The 20,645-nt window shown below is 56.4% G+C and overlaps 1 protein-coding gene across 20 annotated transcripts in view; it reads left to right on the forward strand.

The window, feature by feature from the left end:
• Positions 1 to 20,645, forward strand: part of MYO18A (myosin XVIIIA) — a 136,490-nt gene that overhangs the window by 106,220 nt on the left and 9,625 nt on the right. For 16 of the 20 annotated variants that reach the window (XM_055102067.2, XM_055102071.2, XM_055102068.2 and 13 more), the window contains 20 exons: positions 145 to 210; positions 4,027 to 4,155; positions 4,821 to 4,964; positions 5,345 to 5,434; positions 5,566 to 5,685; positions 5,891 to 6,002; positions 6,440 to 6,567; positions 6,875 to 7,029; positions 8,732 to 8,855; positions 8,941 to 9,141; positions 9,701 to 9,811; positions 10,364 to 10,468; positions 10,790 to 10,936; positions 11,335 to 11,448; positions 12,864 to 12,980; positions 13,175 to 13,258; positions 13,692 to 13,829; positions 16,664 to 16,849; positions 17,208 to 17,347; positions 18,134 to 18,178. In XM_055102067.2, the coding sequence (XP_054958042.2) occupies positions 145 to 210; positions 4,027 to 4,155; positions 4,821 to 4,964; positions 5,345 to 5,434; positions 5,566 to 5,685; positions 5,891 to 6,002; positions 6,440 to 6,567; positions 6,875 to 7,029; positions 8,732 to 8,855; positions 8,941 to 9,141; positions 9,701 to 9,811; positions 10,364 to 10,468; positions 10,790 to 10,936; positions 11,335 to 11,448; positions 12,864 to 12,980; positions 13,175 to 13,258; positions 13,692 to 13,829; positions 16,664 to 16,849; positions 17,208 to 17,347; positions 18,134 to 18,178 (2,456 nt within the window). The remainder of the gene's footprint in view (positions 1 to 144; positions 211 to 4,026; positions 4,156 to 4,820; positions 4,965 to 5,344; positions 5,435 to 5,565; positions 5,686 to 5,890; positions 6,003 to 6,439; positions 6,568 to 6,874; positions 7,030 to 8,731; positions 8,856 to 8,940; positions 9,142 to 9,700; positions 9,812 to 10,363; positions 10,469 to 10,789; positions 10,937 to 11,334; positions 11,449 to 12,863; positions 12,981 to 13,174; positions 13,259 to 13,691; positions 13,830 to 16,663; positions 16,850 to 17,207; positions 17,348 to 18,133; positions 18,179 to 20,645) is intronic. The other 4 variants (XM_014342109.4, XM_014342110.4, XM_034942175.3 and 1 more) reach the window with 1 other exon arrangement.

Consider the following 20,645-nt stretch of genomic DNA (forward strand, 5'->3'; position numbering starts at 1 on the left):
TGCCTGACACTGAGGAAGCCCACGCAAGTGCATGAATAACAGACTGTCTAGGAGGAGGGAGGGGAAGGGCCAAGGGCCTGGAGAAAGCCCTGCATGGTGAGGGGAGGCCCAGGCGGGCTGCCTGACAGAGGCCTCTCTCCACAGGCAGTGGAGGAGCTGCTGGAGTGCTTGGATCTGGAGAAGAGCAGCTGCTGCATGGGCCTGAGCCGGGTGAGTTGTCCCACAGGAGGGCAGTCGGGCCTCACTCCAGGGGCCCCTGTCAGGTGGCTGGCCCACTCCTCCTGTTCTCTTTGCTCAGCCAGACATCACCAGTCTCCTGGTGCCCTCTGAGTCTTGCCCCCAGCTCCACCCCGCCCAGCCACTCAGGGGCTGCCCCCTTCAGGGCCAGGGGCCAGGGAGCTAGAGGTTTCAGATGCAGCAACCTGGCTTTCCTTCATTCTGGATAACTGGCTTGTTCAGTGGAACACCTCTGTGATGTCAGGAGAGAGTGGGTGGAAGGTGGCCCTGAACTTGGCCCGAGTCCTGGTGTGGGGAGTGGGGGAAACAGGAGGGCTGGACCCAGAGGATGTGGGCTGGAAGAGGCAGGAGGCCTTGGGTACAGCCCCTGTGGAGAGTTATCTGGGGCTGCTGGGTTCCAGAGAGCAAGTAGGACATGGTGAGGCTGTGCCACCACCACCTGCCCACAGGCCAAATTCCTCATCTGAATGGAACGCCATGCGTAAAATGCAGGCACGCTGGCCCCTGGGTGCCAGTCTGCCACGTCACTCCTCACCAAAGGGTCAGCTGAGCATTCCTCCCACAGGCAGGAAGCCCTGCATGCCCCTCTCTTCCGAGCCTAAGAAGCTTGGACAGGTGGCACCCGCATGTGTGCCCCAGGGCCAGGGTGGAAGGGAGGCCAGTGGAGAGCCAGAGAGGGTTCTGGACCAGTTGTCTGCCAGCAGAGAGGGAAGGAACTCTTGGTTGCAGGGCCCCGTGGGGCGTGTGCGGTGGAAGGAGGTGCTTGCAGAGGCTTGAGTCTCACTTGTCCTGTGTGCTTGGTCCTCTCGGCCCTGCATGTTGAGTCACTTTCCTGGCTCCTCCTGCCCTTCCTCACTGTCAATCGCTCCCATCTCTGTGTCTTTGCGTCTTCCCATCTTTGCTTCTGCTGTCTCTGGCTGTCCCTGCTGGTCTCTATTCCTTGGTTTCTAGTTCTGTTTTTCTGTTTCTCTCCTTGTTCTCTGTGTCTTTGTGTCCCATCCACTTTCTGTGTCATTTTCTGGTTTGTGTCACTGCTTTGTCTACCTCTGTGTCTGGTTCAGCTCTTTTCTCTCTCTCTGTTCCCCTCCTCCTGCTTTTTTAAGCTGGGGCTGCCAGCTGGGCCCCTGCCTAGGGCTATCTGCTGTCAGGATTTGCTTCAGCTGCGGGGTCTCTCCCTGGGTCCACTCACCCTGGTCTTTCCCGCCAGGATTCCTGCCTCTCAAGCAGGCTGAGCTGCTGCTGGCTGCCACTGGGGATGGCACCTCCTCCAGCCCATGCCTGGGTTCCCAGGCCTATCTCGGGAAGGGCAGGAAAGGGCCTCTACAGGCTGATCCTCTGCCCAGCTGCCATCTCAGACCTTCTGTCGTCCTGAGCCATGCCAGGTGCCCGGCTGAGGCAGGCAAGCCCCAGGGCCCACTGTCACTCAAGGGCAGAGCTGGGTCAACATTGGGTGCCTGCTCACATCTAGTTTGGGAAAGAAAGTTCAGGTCGTCTAGGCTCTGGTTAACACTGACTCATGGGCGAGGATTCCCTGTGTGTCACATTGCTTCAGAGGAGGGGGGTCTTCATCTGAGCCATGGGACCCTGAGAGTTTCAATAAGGACTCTGGGGGGGCTCAGAGCCTCCTGACATTGTAAAATTTGTATGAATGTGTTTTCTGGGGAGGAGATGGCCCTGAGCTTTCACCCAATACCCAAAAGGACCCTTAACCCCCCAAATGTTCAAGAGAGATTTGAGGCTCACTGCTTTGGCCTCTAGACCATTCTTTCTCTTCTCATTGTGTCTCTGAGCCATTATCCACCCCCTACTCCAGCACCTCACTTCTGCCCTGGTCAGGTGGCTATGTGTCCTAACCAAGCGTGTTTGCTGTCCTCCAGCGGGACTTGGATATTCCTTACCCCCAGCAGGATTTCAGGCTTGCACATTATATGAAATTAAGCAGCTGGGGGCCAGGCGTGGTGGCTCACGCCTGCAATCCTACCACTTTGGGAGGCTGAGGTGGGCAGATTGCCTGAGCCCAGGAGTTTGAGACCACCCTGGGCAACATGGTGAAACCCCATCTCTACTGAAATACAAAAAAAGTATCTGGGCATGGTGACGGGCACCTGTAGTCCCAGCTACTCGGGAGGCTGAGGCATGAGAATCGCTCGAGCTCAGGAGGTGGAGGTTGCAGTAAGCAGAGATTGCACCACTGCATTCCAGCCTGGGTGACAGAGCAAGACTCTGTCTCCAAAAAAAGAAAGAAAGAAATTGAGCAGCCAGGCACAGCAGCTCATGTCTGTAATCTCAGTACTTTGGGAGGCTGAGGCAGGAGGATTGCTTGATGCCAGGAGTTCAACACCAGCCTGGGCAACATAGGGAGACCCCATCTCTACAAAAAATACAAAAATTAGCTGGGAATGGTGGTGCACACCTGTAGTCCCAGCTACTGGGGAGGCTGAGGTGGGACGATAGCTTAAGCCTGGGAGGTAGAGGTTGCAGTGATCGATGATCACACCACTTTACTCCAGCCTGGGTGACAGAGCAAGACTGTTCAAAATAAATTTAAGGAAAAGAAATTGAGGCTCAGGTAGAACTTAAGACCCATGGGAAACCCCATGTTCGATGGTGGGATTTAGGGAAGTGTCACAAAGGACTGAGCTGGCTTTTTCCAAGGCCAGCCTCAGGGGACCAGGTTTCTGTGGAGTTGCCAGAGGCAGAGCTTTCTCAGCAGAAAGTTTAGGCCCTCTGTTTGCATCTTTGCTGAAGGGGGCCTTGGGATACTGTGTCTGTTGGCTGAGTGCATTTATGTAACCTGTGTTTCCCATGATGTTCACATCTTCTCTTTGCCCTACAAAAAGGAATTTTCTGTGTTCTGTGCCAGTTGGAGGTAGGCCTATACCTAGGTGTCTCTGCCCACTCTCATGGATAGAGCCATTTTTTTCACCTGACCCTTCCCGTTTCACACACACTTCCCTTTGTGGCGTGTGGCAAATTTTACTGAGCCCTATCTCAGGGCGGCACAGAGTGTTAAGGAAAGGCCGGGCGTGGGGGCACCCAGCTGGTTCTGCACATGCCTGCCCTCCAGCCCCCAAACCTGTATGACAGGTCCCTCAGCTGGGCCAACCCCCGCCCACCTCACTGGCTTCTTCATGAGAAGGTGAAACTTGGGTGTGTGTTGGGGGGTGGCACATGAAAGAGGAGACCATCTGAAATGAAACTAGCAGGGAGGGGGAGGAGAAGGCAGGAGCTTCCCACCACCCCCCTTCCCATTCTCCCCGCTTTTCCTCTGCACGCTGCTCCCCAGCGCTGCTTCTCACACAGACATTCTCCAGCATCCACTCACCCGATCCCAGCAGTTGGGAGTCAGAGGGGCCTGGAGCCCAGGTTGGGCCCTGCAGTGGGCTGTGGGCACAGGGGGCATTGACAGGGTTGCTGGCAGTCCTGGGTGAGGAAGCCCTCACAGATGTGGCAGGACGCCCCCTCCCTGTTTGACCGATGACTGCTCCATTTCCTTCCTTGCCCCAGGTATCTTCCCTTTACCTTCCCTCTCCTTTCATCTCTCTTTGAAGTTAAATTTCACACCTTACCCCTCCCCTGCCAAAACCTCCCCAGCCCCTTCTCCCTCAACCTTCCCAGGGCCTCTTCCTGCTCCTCCCCTCCTCTCTTGGACAATTGGATTTTGAGGCTCTTCCCAAGCCAAGGGCTGTACTCCCTGGCCTGCTTGTTTCTCCAGTTCCTCACCTTCTCTGCCTTTCCTCTGCTGGGCTGGCCCAGTATCCTGCCTTCACCTGGCCTGCTTTTTCACAGGTGTTCTTCCGGGCGGGCACCTTGGCACGGCTGGAGGAGCAGCGGGATGAACAAACCAGCAGGAACCTAACCCTGTTCCAAGCAGCCTGCAGGGGCTACCTGGCCCGCCAGCACTTCAAGAAGAGAAAGGTGCTGCTCTAGAGACATCCCCTCCCCCTCCCCAACCTAGATGGGCACAGCCAAGTTCCTGGGGTGGGGGCTATAAGGGGGAGAAGAGGCAGGAACCTCCCAGGGCACCATGTCCTGGGCCAGGGTGGGGAACAGGCAGCTCCCTGGTGCCAGCAAGTGTGCTGGTGTGCCCAGCGACGGGGCCTGGTTGGAGGGCTTTGTTGAGGCGTAGGGGAATCAGGGCCCAGGCAAAGGTGGGCTCTGGATCATAGGCTGCTCCATGAAGATTAAGGAGCTGTGTCAGCGACTCCTTTTCTTATTAGCAAGTCCATAAAACAGCCAGCATTGCCGCCTCTTGTGTTTCAGCAAGATTAGGTTTCATAGCACAGCTAGGCCAGGGTGCTGGAAATAATCAGGCAGCAAATAAAGCAGATGAAATTATTCCTAATGGCAGTGGAGTGGCTAGTGCCCAGCGCAGTGCTCCCAGGGCTGGGTTCTGTGCTGCCCACCCTTTGAGGGATGGAGTGAGCCTGGGGCAAGGGGGAGCATGAGAAGTATCTGACTCGGGGTCAGGGGGCCAGAGGAGCAGCCCTGGGGGCCTGTGCTGGTGGTGGGGAGGATCCTGGGCCGAGCTTGGCCAGGGTGACTGAGAGCCCCGCTGTGCACCACCCCCACCCCACCTGCAGATCCAGGACCTGGCCATTCGCTGTGTACAGAAGAACATCAAGAAGAACAAAGGGGTGAAGGACTGGCCTTGGTGGAAGCTTTTTACCACAGTGAGGCCCCTCATCGAAGTACAGCTGTCAGAGGAGCAGATCCGGAACAAAGACGTATGTGACAGCCTGAGAGGGCCAAGTCTCTGGGTAGGGGGAGGCCTTGCCGGTTTATCTTGGGCTTCCAGGCGCTTCTTCGTTTAGTCCAGAGAGCTGGCATCCTTGAAATGTGCTCATCAAACAGAAGATGTCCCTCTGGGGTGCTGGCTGAGCCCCTGGACAGCCTCTTACGATAAAATCTTGGGCATCCCTAGCTTATTGGGAAGCGTCTAGGGACAGGATCCCCAGGAGGCAGTGGCTCTGCTACTGGGGACATGCCTTCCCCATGGCGTCCTGGCCCAAGCTTCATCAGCTTCGTTCACTACAGGGGTGCAGACCCAGGGCCCCAACCCCTCGCAGTGCCTTTGGCTCACTTTGCCCTCTTTGGTCCACCCTAGGAGGAGATCCAGCAGCTGCGGAGCAAGCTCGAGAAGGTGGAGAAGGAGAGGAACGAGCTGCGGCTCAACAGTGACCGGCTGGAGAGCCGGGTGAGTGACTCCTGGCACCACACCGACTGGGCATGGCTGCAGGGAGACCCAGCCCCTGCAGGTCCCCCAGGTGTTCTGACTGAGTGAGGCAGGCACTTCAACTGGTGGTGACTCCCTACCCCCAACCCCAGATCTCAGAGCTGACATCGGAGCTGACAGATGAGCGTAACACAGGAGAGTCCGCCTCCCAGCTGCTGGACGCGGAGACAGCAGAGAGGCTCCGGGCTGAGAAGGAGATGAAGGAACTGCAGGTGAGGGCAGGGCCTGGGTGAGAACAGCAGGCTGGTGACTGCCATACCCTAGTGCCCATTGGCTCCCCCCAAAGACAGTTGGCATCTTCACCCCTAGCCCAGCATCCCTGTCTGCCCTTGGTAAGCATGTGATCATGGTCTGTGTGGTTCGGGGAGTGGGTATGAGGGGATGGAATGGCACACCCTGAAACCCTGTCTTCTGCAGACCCAGTACGATGCACTGAAGAAGCAGATGGAGGTTATGGAAATGGAGGTGATGGAGGCCCGTCTCATCCGGGCAGCGGAGATCAACGGGGAAGTGGATGATGATGATGCAGGTGGGCCTGAGGCCCAAGGAGCTTGGCAGTGGCCCGCAATGCGAGCCCTGATGCCCACCCCTGGGTAGTCATGCCCCTTGTCCAGGCCTGTCTCCCCTCCATGGGGCTAAACTGAAAGAAACAGATGAGAAGGCAGAGGTGCCAATAAATGCAGGGGATTGTTAGGTAGAGCTGAAACAACCATGATCATGACAAAGACTGAGGGCCGTGGTCCCAGCAGTCCTTTGGGGGGCACAGCACATGTAGCCACATCTCCTGCTCTGGTCTTCTCCTGGCTAGTGGCTCCTTCTGCCTTGGGAGGAAGCCATCATTGCAGAGAGCTTTCTGAGCCCTGGCTGACTCCACCTGCTGCTCCCCCTGCCCCATCCTCCTTCCCCTCTGCCCCTTCTGGGGACTCTCAGCACCTCCATCCTCCCTTGTCTGCCTCAACCCCACAGGTGGCGAGTGGCGGCTGAAGTATGAGCGGGCTGTGCGGGAGGTGGACTTCACCAAGAAACGGCTCCAGCAGGAGTTTGAGGACAAGCTGGAGGTGGAGCAGCAGAACAAGAGGCAGCTGGAACGGCGGGTGAGGCTGGGGAGGAGCTGAGGCCTGTGCCTGGGAGGGCCAGGAGAGGACTGGTGCCTTGTGTCGGTCCAGTGAACGCTGGGGGCAGGCAGGCCTGGCTGGAATGGATCGGGGAGGCTGGCATGTTAGCTTCTTGGTGCAGGGGCAATCAGGAGCAAGCTATCATTAGAGCTTCTTCAGTTCCCTGGGAGACCCGACTTCCTCCCGCATCCCTGGGTCTTCCCCTCACTCACCCACTTCCCTCTCCTCACCTTCTCCACCTATGCTTCTGGGTCTCTCTGTATATGCACCCCATCTTGGCCCCTAGCTCGGGGACCTGCAGGCAGATAGTGAGGAGAGTCAGCGGGCTCTGCAGCAGCTCAAGAAGAAGTGCCAGCGACTGACGGCTGAGCTGCAAGACACCAAGCTGCACCTGGAGGGCCAGCAGGTCCGCAACCACGAACTGGAGAAGAAGCAGAGGAGGTGGGTGGGCCCCCTGCCCTGGGCCCAGAGAACCTTCTGGAGCAGCCACAGACAGGACTGCCTCCTCGCCCTCCAGGGAGGAAAGAAGGAAGGACCTGAATTTGTCCAGGGGCCTTGCTTGCCTGGTCACTCATCTTGGAACGTGAAGGGGCCCCCTCCTGACCTCCAGGGTGGACTCAGGCTGTGTCCCCACTGAAGGCCTGCCCAGGCCTCTGCTTTCAGAGGTGCTCCCCGCATCATGTGCCTGTCATCCCGTGCCAGGCCCCATCAGGAAGTGCATCAACCAGGGCCTGTGCAGGAACCTCTATGTCCCTGCCCTCAGCCCCCAGCTCTGCCTCTCCCTCACTTGCCTCAGCTACACAAACACACTCTCCTGACTAATGTCGTTAAACTACCGTGCCACTTCCATCTCATTATGGTAATGATACAAAGGAGGGGGGTGGCCCTCACAGGAGAAAATCCAATCTAAATTAATTTCCGGGGCTGGGAATGAGGATGGGACGCCTTCATTAGCAGTACTGAGGAACCCACACACCCTAGGAACAGCAGGGCGCCCTGGCAAGCGGGAACAGTGCCCATTTCTCCTCTGCAGGGGAAGGGCTTCTCAGCAGAGGCACTGGTTGCCTTTGTGAAGGGGTATCCCCACACCCACAACGCTGGGAGTGAGGATGGCAGAACAGAACCTTTCCAGTGACCCTGGGTTACCCCCGGCCTCCTGGACCAACCACCATCTCCCCAGCTGGGGGAAATAGGAAGGTTTTCTATTCCTCCCACCTGACACCATGACCGCCACTTCCCTCATTCTCATCTCTGCCCCCACCCTACCCCTTTACCCAAAGGCTGGCACCCTTAGCTCGACCCCCCTTCTGAGCACCCGATGACATTGCCAGCTCGGCCTAGTTACTGTGCTGCCCTGCTCCCCGCTGGGCAACTTATTAGGTTTCAGCTGCCCGGAGTTTTCTTACTTTTTTTGATGTGGAGTTGGGGTAAGGGGAGCGTTCAACTTCCACAGGAACCTGATTAGCTATTTAGGGAAGGTGTTAAGAGGAATTTGAGCAATTTGCTCCATATTTAGTGGGAAATGGAAGGCTGGCAAGTGGAGGAGTGAAGAACGAGGCCCCCTGTGTGCCCATTGAGGCATGTGGCCAGCTGGGCACAGTGGGAATGCCAGCTCTGAACCCAGTATGGGGTGTCCTGGTGGTGTCCTGCCGGCACTGCTGGGGTGCGTGGTCCTGGCCAAAGGCTGGTGCCCAGAGGCAGGGGCAAGGAGCCAGCTGTTGCCCTTACAGTTGTCGAACCAAACTGTGGAAAGTGAGTTAGTGGAAGCAGGGTGCTCATCTCTATCCTTTTCCCACCCCACCCTCACCTGGGTCCCTCATTCTTTGATGTGTTGAAATGGAAAATGTAGAGACTTAACTCCTGAGGGGGCCTGTTTAGCAGTCTGTGGGTCCCTCTTAGGCCTACTTGGTGAAAGGGCTCACCTGAGTGCTCCCTATCCCAGACCCAGTTGCTCAATTGGGCCTCAGTGGCCTGACCTGCCACCTCTAAATGTCACCGCTACCTTACAACTGGCCCCATGTTAGGGCTGCATGGGTCCCCCCACCCCTGCTTGAGTCCTGTCCATGGCACCACCTCCTGACAGTGTCTGTGTGGGGGACCCCGGCTCTTCCCCATCTGATGGAGCCGCCACACTCCCTCGCAGGTTTGACAGTGAGCTCTCGCAGGCGCATGAGGAGGCCCAGCGGGAGAAGCTGCAGCGGGAGAAGCTGCAGCGGGAGAAGGACATGCTCCTCGCTGAGGCTTTCAGCCTGAAGCAGCAACTAGAGGTGGGTAGGGCCACCCACCATCTGTGCCCTGTCCCCCTCACAACCTGGGGTCAGCCCTGCACCAGCCTCATCTCTTTTGCTCCAGGAAAAAGACATGGACATTGCAGGGTTCACCCAGAAGGTTGTGTCTCTAGAGGCAGAGCTCCAGGACATTTCTTCCCAAGAGTCCAAGGATGAGGCTTCTCTAGCCAAGGTCAAGAAACAGCTCCGGGACCTGGAGGCCAAAGTCAAGGATCAGGAAGAAGAGCTGGATGAGCAGGCAGGGACCATCCAGATGCTGGAACAGGTACAGGAGGGCTTGGCCAAGGGAGAGGTGAGGTACAGCGAGTCCGCCACCATCCCCACAGCCAGCCTCAGGCATGGGCCAGAGGATCCTGCCTCCATTCATTCGCGTATTCACTCACTCACCTACTCACAAAATGTGGAGTGAGCACCTGATCTGTGCCAGCCACAGTGTGAAGACGCGCTTGTGGAACTTTCCACAAAAACAAATCTGATGGAGCTCTAGTAGGGAGGGGCTCAGGATGCATGGCAGCTGAGGGCCACAGGCCCACCCAGCCTGCTACCCAGCCACCAAGTCAGTTCAGGGAGCTGGAGCCTGCAGGCAGACGGAGAAGCTGCAGGACTGTCCCCACCCCAGCTGCCTCTCTGTGGGCCTATGCCAGACCTCTAGTAAGGGAGTTCAGCTGCTCTGGAGAAGCTGCTGCCACGGGAGCAAGGTGCCAGCAAAGGGAACTGGCTGGTGGACGTTCTCGGCCCCTGAGCCTAGGGAGAGCCATGCACAGGTGGAAAGGGGGTGGCCACAGCTGGGGAGGGAACCCAGACCCTACTCCAACCACCTCCAGGCCAAGCTGCGTCTGGAGATGGAGATGGAGCGGATGAGACAGACCCATTCTAAGGAGATGGAGAGTCGGGATGAGGAGGTGGAGGAGGCCCGGCAGTCGTGTCAGAAGAAGGTAAGGTATCTGAGTACTTACCTGTCCAGCGTAAACACCTGTTCCCATCACCGCTTTAAAGTAAGGGGCTTTCCACCTCCCTACCTCAGCCACATCGTCTTCCATTGTCATTCTGGGCCAGGAAGCGCCTCTCGGGATCCTAGCATTGGCAGGATGTATTGGCTCAGAGTCTGTAGAGAAGCTTGGGCCCCTGAGGAACTAACGCTCCCTGCTTTCTGTGCCAGGGGCAGCCCCCTGTGCCCCTGCTGTGCTACGCTGCACTGGTGCTGCCTGCAGTCAGCCAGCCTGGCCGGGCAGGTCTCCACCGTGCGGCAAGGTCTCTCCTACTCTGTCTTGGCTAGCCACCGCATGTGGCCTGCCATCCCTCCTCGCCCTCCCAGGCTGCTTTGAAACCCTAGAAACCTGGAATTTAGGTTCTGACCCCTCCACCAACATCATTGTGCTCAGGCCTGCCCCACTGTTTTCCTGGAGTGGGGAGCCCAGAATGGAAGGGGCCTGCTTGGCACCAGGCACTAAAGGGACGGACGGGTCTCTGTCCCCACGGTACTCCAGTTAAAACAGATGGAGGTGCAGCTAGAGGAAGAGTATGAGGACAAGCAGAAGGTGCTGCGAGAGAAGCGGGAGCTGGAGGGCAAGCTCGCCACCCTCAGCGACCAGGTCAGGGGATGCTCCACCCACCAAGCCTGGCCGGCTGCCTGCCCATGCGGCCTGAGGAGTGGGGATCCTAGGGATGGGGAGCCACGAACAGAGCTGTCGGGGGTGGGGGTGCTGCAAAGAGCCCATCGTCATCCCTTGTGGGATGGGGGCATCACCATACATTGGCACACCCAGCCCTTTATCGCTGGTTGGCATGATCCTGGCTCTTCCAGCATCCTTATGGGGACACTGATAATGAGGACGTGGTGAGGAGGGAGCTTGGGGAAGATAGGAGGAGGCCCTGTGCAGAGCCCAGAACCCCAACTGCTGGTGCCCACCCAGGTGAACCGGCGGGACTTTGAGTCAGAGAAGCGGCTGCGGAAGGACCTGAAGCGCACCAAGGCCCTGCTGGCGGATGCCCAGCTCATGCTGGACCACCTGAAGAACAGTGCTCCCAGCAAGCGAGAGATTGCCCAGCTCAAGAACCAGGTATCCACAGAGAGCACATGGCTGATCCAGGCACAACAGAGCTTACCTTTCCATTTTCTTTCTCTCTCTCGCTCCTCTCAGTGGTTCTTGAGTCCTTGGGAAGGAAAGTGACAGGAAAGAGGGGAGAGCCACGTGTAGCAGCTAGACTCCCCAGGCTCTGCGTGTGCCTTACTGTCTCACCACCCAGCCTGGGATGGTGTGGATGGGGCCTGGTGCCCACCAGCCATGTCACGGGAGGAGATCCCCACGCGTGCACCACCACACAGCCATGGCCCTGGGGTCTGAAGTGAATGGAGGAGGAGAAGGAGGGCATCCGAGCTCCCTCTTTCCTGTACAGCCCTCCTGCCCCCAAGGAATGGCTGACATCTCTCCCTGGGGCGGGGGTGGTCTGTGTCCAGCTGGAGGAGTCAGAGTTCACCTGTGCGGCAGCCGTGAAAGCACGGAAAGCAATGGAGGTGGAGATCGAAGACCTGCACCTGCAGATTGATGACATCGCCAAAGCCAAGACAGCGGTGAGGGGCCAAGGTGCCCGGGGCAGAGCTCGGGGGGCTGAGGCAGAATAGAGCTGCCTCTGTGGCTCCCTTCACCCTAGACAGGTCCCTCCACGTCAGGACTTGTGACAGGTCCTTTCACGCCAGGACTTGCTGCAGGAAGAGCAGGCCTCCCCTCCTCTGCGTCTCTCCACACTGAGCAGAGGCCTCGGGGAGGAGCGGGCAGAAGAGGGAGACAGCAAGGGCCCATCTCCCTGTTTAACCACCTGCCTACGGGAGCTTGGCCGCAGGCCCCAACACCATAAATAAAGGCAGCTAATGTGGCTGAGGGATGTAAACAGGTGCCTAGAGATTAGCAGAAGCACCGATAAGAGGACAGGATGGCTTGGCTTCCTTCCCCTTCCCCCTGCCCAGCCCACTGACAAGCCCAAGCGGCAGCTAATTAGAGCTCTTATTTAATGCCTCCCTTTTAATTTCCCACCTCTCCCACGGCCCATCCATCGGCAGAGAATTCATTACTGGGATGCGGCCAGTACAGGCAGCTCCTTGAGCATCACTGGTCCTGGGACCCACCCCAGTGGGCAGGCCCCTTGGGCAGGGAATGGGGCAGGGGAGGAGGCTGGGCTGGCTGGTGGCTTCATGGCCCCTGAGCTAGTCACCTAGCTGCTGAGAGATGCCAATCTCACGGGCTTGATTTATCCCCATGACATTTGTGCTCCTCAGCAGTTTTCAGGTGAGTAATTCAAATTCCTTAATTGTGTTAAAAAAGGTTGTTATGAAATTACCATTTTATTTAAATCTGAGTTAATAAATTTCTTGGCGGAGGCTTCCCCAGCTCCCCACAGCCCAGTAACAAGATGGATGGGGCAGAGAAGGAGCCAACACAGTCATTTTGGTTTGGAATTACAGGCTAATAGATTCATTCATTTCCTGAAGCTGCTGTTGGATCTCTCTTCCCCTCCCCCAAGGAGGGGACTGGCTGTGGGGGCTGGATGCCCAGGGAGTGGGCAGTCCCAGGGAAAATGAGAGTCTAAGCCAGGAGACCTTCGCAGACTTGAGGGGTCCTTCCCTGGGGCCTGAAGGGGGCAGAGTGCACGCAGGCCAGGGCCTGGACTGATAGTGCCAGGATGATGGGTCATTTGTTCTGGGCAGACCTTTTCTGCCTTCTCATTAGCCTCAAAGGAGCTGCCAGGAAGCAGCTGTCATTCAGCTCAGAGGCCCAGGGTCTGCCTGTACTGCACACAGCCCTTTCCCTCATCTCCCTGGTCCAGAGCAGGACAGGCAGCTCCTTGAGCATCACTAGTCCTGGGACCCACCCCAGCAGGCAGGCTCAGCCCATTATCATCTTCTCTACAAAGCCCCTGCCATTGGAGGCAGCTGGAGCCCACAGGCACACTGGGCCTGAGGCCCTCTGATCTGTCTTTGCCTCTCTCCAGCTGGAGGAGCAGCTGAGCCGCCTTCAGCGTGAGAAGAATGAGATCCAGAACCGGCTGGAGGAAGATCAGGAAGACATGAATGAATTGATGAAGAAGCACAAGGCTGCCGTGGCTCAGGTACCCCTGCCAGGAGTGCCCGTCACACTCTGCACCGTCACCATCCTTCTGGTCCTCCTCATGGGTCCCCCGCACAACCGCTTGTTTTGGGAGGTGATGGAGTGGGAACCTCGGTCCCCTGGTGTTCCAGCTGGGCTGGGCTGGTTGAATGCTTATGGGGGATCCTGCTTCTGATGCTCTCACTCCTTTCCCAGGCTTCCCGGGACCTGGCTCAGATAAATGATCTCCAAGCTCAGCTAGAAGAAGCCAACAAAGAGAAGCAGGAGCTGCAGGAGAAGGTGAGGACCAGGGGCTCCCTCAGGAGAGAGAGAGTGCCAGGGTCACTAGGTGTGGGAGGAACCCCCAAGTTCACAGTTTAGAAGGCGCTTTTCTCTGCCATCAGTAATCCACAGAGCAGCGTAAATGAGGAGCAAGAGCTAGGCTTGGAGCCATGTCACCATAGCAGACATTTGGGCTTTCCCTGCCTCATTTCCCATTTGTATTCCCTCTCCGATCCTTAGCTTTCTCCTTTCTCTCTGAAGGGCAAGATCTGTGCCAAGCACTGGGGCAGATGGGGGAGGCCTCTGGCCCAGGGCTCCATTCTCTTTCCTCCCAGGTGCATCCCTCCCTCCCCTTGCCTTCTGGTCACTGTGGTGATATTGCCTGCCCCAGACACAGTCTCCTCCCTTTCTGGGCTCAGTTCTTTCTTCTCTTCCTGTCCCCCACCTCTAGCTACAAGCCCTCCAGAGCCAGGTGGAGTTCCTGGAGCAGTCCATGGTGGACAAGTCCCTGGTGAGCAGGCAGGAAGCTAAGATACGGGAGCTGGAGACACGCCTGGAGTTTGAAAGGACGCAAGTGAAACGGCTGGAGGTGGGTTCACACTTCTCCCGGGCCGCACCAAACAGGGCAGAGCTGCCCCAGCGCTGGAGCCGCGCATGCTCAGCAGGGCTGGACAGGCCCCCGGACAGTCCTCAGAGGCCTGTGCCTCGCTGCCAGGCCAGCTGACGGGCAGGTGCTTCTCTCCCGACCCGCCTGGCCTGCTCTCTGGCTACCGTGGAGCCCGCCTGCTTTACATTCTGTTTCCGTGCTTGCTTTCTGCCAAGGGACCAGAGCAGCTTAGCTCTTCGTCTTCATATTTTCCTCCACCACGAGCTCCCCCCGCCTGTTCCCCTCAACCGGTTCTCTGGCAGGGTCATAAATATGCAGCGGATGGTGCCACTTCTGTGCAGGCTGGAGTCTGTTCTCTCATCTGCCCTCGCTCTGCTCCTCTCCCCTTCCCTGCTTCATTCCCTTTCTTCCTCACTTCTTCTGCCCTCCTGTCTCTGCTTTTTTTTCTCTCTCTCCCTTTTTCTTGATTATGATCCTATTCTTTCTTCTCCCTTCATTTTTTTTTTTTTTTTTTTTGAGACAGAGTCTCACTCTGTCGCCAGGCTTGAGTGCAGTGGTACGATCTTGGCTCACTGCAACCTCCACCTCCCGGGTTCAAGCGATTCCCCTGCCTCAGCCTCCCGAGTAGATGGGACTACAGGCATGCGCTTTTTAAAAATTGTATTTTAGTAGAGAGGGGGTTTCACCATGTTGGCCAGGATGGTCTTGATCTCCTGACCTCATGATCTGCCCGCCTCGGCCTCCCAAAGTGCTGGGATTACAGGCATGAAATATTTTATATTTTTTCCTCTCTCCAATCTTATTTCTCTTTCTTACCCTCTTCCCATCCCATTCTCCTCTCCCTTTATTATAAGGTTCATTCTCTCTTCTTCCCTTTTTTTTTTTTTTTTTTTGAGATAGGGTCTCGCTCTGTTGCCCAGGCTGTAGTGCAGTGACGCAATCATGGCTCACTGTAGCCTTGACCTCCTGGGCTCAAGCAATCCTCCCATCCTCCTGCCTTAGCCTCCTGTGTAGCTGGGACCACAGGCATGTGCCACCATGCCTGGCTAATTTTTGTATTTTTTGCAGAGACAGGGTTTTGCCTTGTTGCTCAGACTGGTCTTGAACTTCTGGGCTCAAGCAATCCGCCTGCCTCAGCTTCCCAAAGTGTTGGGATTACAGGCATGAGCCACCATGCTGGACCAATCCTTTTTCTTTCGGTCTCCCAAAGCCAGTATTGGCCAGCCCCTTCCATCTCTGGCAGAGCAGATAGCAAGAGAGAGGCAGAAAGGATTATCTCCTGGGTTTACATCCCTCTCACCTTATTTTTAAGTTCTCCTTGAGTTTATAAGCCTTTGTCTCCACACCGTCGGTTCTCCCTGGGCCCTGTGTTGATGAGTGTGGTTGGTGAGGGGCAGCCCTGTCACCTCCTCCATCAGCTCGCAGTCCATGGAGCAGGCATTTAGGTAGGGATAGAAACAGGTGGGCATCTAGATGGCATTAATAACCTGGACACAGGAAGAGAGCACAACTGACCCTCCCAAGGCAGGGTCACAGTTCTCAGGAGAGCTGGAGAGAGTTAGGGGAAACTTAAGAACTTATTTTCGGCCGGGTGCGGTGGCTCACGCCTGTAATCCCAGCACTTTTGGAGGCCAAGGTGGGCGGATCACGAGGTCAGGAGATCGAGACCATCCTGGCTAACACGGTGAAACCCTGTCTCTACTAAAAATACAAAACATTAGCCGGGCGTGGTGGCGGGCGCCTGTAGTCCTAGCTACTCCGGAGGCTGAGGCAGGAGAATGGCGTGAACCCCGGGGGACGGAGCCTGCAGTGAGCGGAGATCGCGCCACTGCACTCCAGCCTGGGCGACAGCGACACTCCGTCTCAAAAAAAAAAAAAAAAGAATTTATTTATTTTCTGCCCACCCCAACCCCAGGCTGGCTGATAATATTTTGATCCCCATTTTACATACAGGAAGGGTTAAGTGGGTTGCCTAAGGTCACAAAGCTATCAAGGGACAGAAGAGGCCATTGGTCTGGTGGACACAGGACAGGCCCACAGGACTTGTCTCCTTTTCTCTTGGGCCTAGTCCCTTCCCGCACCTCTACCCCTCAGGTTCCCTTCTGCTCAGAGAGTTTTGTGGTTTAGACTCATAGGATGTTAAACACAAACAGCCCAATCCTGCAGCCTGGCTCTGTTATTTTAGGGATATAGAGGCTGGGGGACCAGTCCGAGGTAGAACCAGGATTACAAGCAGATGCGGGGTTCTTCCCTCACATTCAGCCCCTCTCTCCAGGTCATTTTTTCCTCAGCATCCCACTGCCTGGCAGGAGATTCATTAGGCTTAGAGAGATGCTCTCTGCTTGGAATCTGATGATTGTTTAGTCTCTCCTAATTCAGAACTCCAGCAAAGCCATTTACCTCTGAGCACAGGATCTAGCTTTTGGGGCTTCTGGGTTCAGAGTCCCTGCGGGAAGCCCTGCTGACCTGAGGGGACTCTATATGCAGTGTCAATACCGACAGGCCCACCAGGCTGTACCCAGAACACTCCCTCAGTCTTGGTGTAGTAATAACGATAATAGCACCTTTCATCTTTCAGAGTGCATTCACATTCATTACCTTATTCATCCTTAGAAGACCCCTGGGGGTTAGGTGTTATTCTCCCCACATTTTACAGAAAAGTAAGGGAAGCTTCGGGGTTGCTTGCCCATGTAGCCAATGAACGGTGGAGCCAGAGCTCGACCCCAGGCCTCCTGACCCAGAGCTCTGCCACACCCTCCCTCTGCCTGGCTGATGGGCCTACCTGCTGTGTCTTTCTTCCCCACCTACCTATCCAGAGCCTGGCTAGCCGTCTCAAGGAAAACATGGAGAAGCTGACTGAGGAGCGGGATCAGCGCATTGCAGCCGAGAACCGGGAGAAGGAACAGAACAAGCGGCTACAGAGGCAGCTCCGGGACACCAAGGAGGAGATGGGCGAGCTTGCCAGGAAGGAGGCCGAGGCGAGCCGCAAGAAGCACGAACTGGTAATGCCCCCTGTCCCCCACGGGGCCCACATGGCAGCCCCCTGACTAGCTGCTGAGTGTATGCCTCACTCTGGCCTGGTTGGGCATAGGGTGCAAAGAAACTGCACATGAGTCAGAGAATGGGAGGGAGGAGGAGCATATCAAGAGGGCAGGCCAGGAAGCCAGCGGCACTGGAGACTCCCTCAGGTGAGGCTTGGACCCCACAGCCCAGCAGCAACAGAGCGGAAAAGGCTCTGGCAGCCTGTGTCAGCCCTCGGGTAGCACCCCCATGACCGGAAAGTACTTGAAGCAGGCTTCTTCTGGCCATCTAGGGGAGAAGCTAGCCCTCCTGCAAACTGGGCTGCCCCCTTCCTCCTAGGAGATGGATCTAGAAAGCCTGGAGGCTGCTAACCAGAGCCTGCAGGCTGACCTAAAGCTGGCATTCAAGCGCATCGGGGACCTGCAGGCTGCCATCGAGGATGAGATGGAGAGTGATGAAAATGAGGACCTCATCAACAGGTGAGAAGTGGCCTCTGGGGCATCTGCAGCTAGCACGGAGGCCCTCTTGACCGCCTCTGGAACCAGACCACTGGGTAGAACAGTTGCAACCTCTGCCTCCCCATGAGCAAGCCGCCAACCCACCCTCCCTTTACTGCCAGATCCCAGCACAGCCTGTCCTGCAGGGGCAGACGGTGAGACAGGTGCACCCTGATTGAGGCCACCCAGCCAGTCTCCCCTCTCCAGGACCAGGCCCTCCAGCTCTGCCCGCTCAAGATGAGTTATTCTCCCGTTTAGCTGCATTTCCGATGGCGCCTGCCCCACTCTGGGGAGAGCAGAGATTTAAAGGCTGTGGTGCCTTGTTACTATGCCAGAGATTTTCTCATAAAACCCACCCAGGGAATGGTTTGGAGAGAAAGAGATTTGTAGTCTTAGGCTGAGACAGTCACGAGGAAGGAAGGCCGGCAGTGCGGGGTGGCACCAGGCCGTGGAGAAGCTCCCAGGGCTGCCCTAGGTGGACCCTAGACCTGCCCCCTTCCCACCTTAGGGCTGGGGCCCATCCTGCAGGCAGGTCTGGGGCAGCGCAGGGACCCTGCTGCTTTGGGGCAGGGGAGAGGTGCCAGGGGCAGCCCGCATCAGATTTTGAGGACAGTGCCATCACGCATCCCCCTACCTGGTCTCAACCAGCCAGAGCTGGCTCTTGCTGAGGGAAGAGAGGTCTTCAGCTAAGGGGTCCACCTTGGGTTGCCCATTGATTTCATCTGTTTCCTCTGGACCCCTTGCCCACCATTTTCCTTCTATTTCCAGTTTGCAGGACATGGTGACAAAGTATCAGAAAAGAAAGAATAAACTGTGAGGACTGGAGCGCATGTGCTCTCTGCCTGTCCTCGCGGGTGTCTAACCACCCCTAACACTGGCTCCCACCCTGGGGCCGCTGCACGCAGCATGTGGATACAGCCTCCCCACACTCCTGCCTCACTGGTCTCTAACGCTAACATGCTGACTCTATCCTCGGGGGAGGCAGGGAGCGGGCAATGAGGTGTGCTCCCCAGAAGGCTGGGGCTGGCCCGTGCACCCTTGGTGGGCGGGCAGGATGGGGGGGCTCCTGCCGAAAGGAAAGCGCAGCCTATTTGAGAAGTTTACCTTCCTGAGCTCCAGCACGTTCCTCCCTCAAAAACCAAGTGTGGCCACCTCCCTGGCCTATTTCTCTGGGGGGAAAAGTCTGTTTGGGCTGGATCTGTCCACATCCTTGGGCTCCTTGGGAGCCTGAGCTGCCTGAAAGAAGCGGGCGTGTTTCATCTTTAAAGGTCCACCACCTTCTCTTGGCAGACAAGGGTAGAAGGTGAGGGGCATCTCCCAGTTTCTTGTTTGGAGAAAGCATTCAGGCAGCTAATCATGGGCTGCTCGCCGTGGCGAGGGAAGGGAACACAGCCAGATGTGTTTACTTTACTCCCTGCGGTACCGTGGGCAAAGGGAGGCCCCAGCGGGCGCTTGTGCTGGTACTGTCAGGTGGCAGGAAGCCCGGGAAATCCAGCCCTCTCTTTTCCCGCTTTCTGGGTGGGAGCTGGACAGCGGATGCAGATGCGCAGGCCTTCAGGCAGAGCGGGCTGATCCTCCATCAAGTTCGACAGGGTTGTTTTTTAGAGGTCGTTTTTTTTTAGCATGGCATTGGGTTTCTTCCCCCACTCTCTCTCGCCTGATGGACCCCCTCCCCTGGCCAGGATGGGCTGGTGGCAGCGCACAGGACTCAGTGAGAGCTAATGATAAATGTAATAGTGTGTAACAGTGATAGAGGGCCGCTGGAGCCTGGTTGTCACACACAATTAATATCCCCCGCCGTTCTGTCTCCGTTTGTTTGTTCCCCCGCGATTCGGCTCCCCGTTAACTAATAGCACATGAGCCCGGACATAAATTGTATTTGACGTGAGGTTTAATTCCAACCATTTAAAATTTCAACTGCCCCCTGAGCCTGCCTGCCCCTGGAGTTTGTTTACGGGCCTGATTATTTAAGGAAAAGAACATCTTCTAGATGCTTGCAACTAAAGGGAAGGCGAGGGCAGGCAGGCCAGCTTTGCAACCCATCCACTGTTCTGAATGTAAGGAGGAAAATTCATATTCTGGGCCCACAACTGGGCCCCTGTGTGTTTCAACCCTGCCATCCTTGTGTGGCAAGAGCTTCAAGGGCTGATAAAATGCGCATTTAAGATCATATTCTAAACCACTGCCAGGCACGCACACACACAGGTACACCACGCATGCACACACACTCACACACACTGGTGTGTGCTCACATAGACGCATGGGGACGTGCAGCTCTAACCAGGTTCCGACTGATGGCAGAGAGGTGGTGTGGCTCCTTCCTCAGCAGCTCTGGGCCCCAGCTCCAAGTTATTGAGCCCAGCGCACTAAGGCAGGCAGAGAAATAATGTTTCGATTTACTTAGAGATACAGTTGTTATTGCCATAACCTTAATGAAAGCAGTAAACAGCACGGTATTAAGGGAGATTTATACGGAAACGCTTTTAACATGTAGACATAGATTTTGCGATGCATACAGCACCTCCTTTCTAAAGGCAATCAATATGGTTATGAACGGTGGTGATAAATTACAGGCTCTGAAGCTAGAGAGGGAGGTTTTTTGCACAGGTGTATAAATCAGGTGGTATTGGTGTTCCATGGGGCCCATGCACCACAGTAAATCTGCCAGGCTCGGACGGGCACAGGGCTTGCATTAGCAGTTTCGAGGTTGTCTGCTAAACTCCTGTTTACCCGGGGCATCAGCCAGCCTCGTCTTTGTTATAATTCTGTATTTGATGGAAGCCCATAAAACATGCCTCTTTATTCCCCTCTCTATGAGTTGGGCTCTCGCATGGTCCCCAGAACAGTCTGCTGGTTTCGTGTGTGTGTGTGTGTGTGTGCGCGCGTGTGCACATACACGCACACATGTCTGTGTGGCTGTTTATTTAAGAACATAATTCAGGAATGGAGCCATTCCTCTTGACACAGAGGAAAGGAAATTTATATCGAGGAGAAACCCTAGCCTATCCATAGCAGGGCAACTTGGTGAGCAGACATTCTGCAGAATTTTAGAAGCAATCTTACTCAGAAGCTATCTCCAAGCCCAGCTGCTTCATGAGGGGGTGGCCATGACTCCAGCCTCAGAATTGGACTCCTTTGGGCTTTCTTGCAAGTGCTAAGGTCAGCTCTGCCGGCTGAAGCACTGTGAGCAAGGGCTGGGGGCTACCTGAGGACGGAAGAGGAGACCTTGAGCGACAGGGCTCTGGTGTGGGACTTTCTGAGCCCAGCTGGGTCTCCAGGG

This window comes from Pan paniscus, chromosome 19 (genome assembly GCF_029289425.2).
Source record: "Pan paniscus chromosome 19, NHGRI_mPanPan1-v2.0_pri, whole genome shotgun sequence".
Classification (NCBI taxonomy): domain Eukaryota; kingdom Metazoa; phylum Chordata; class Mammalia; order Primates; family Hominidae; genus Pan; species Pan paniscus.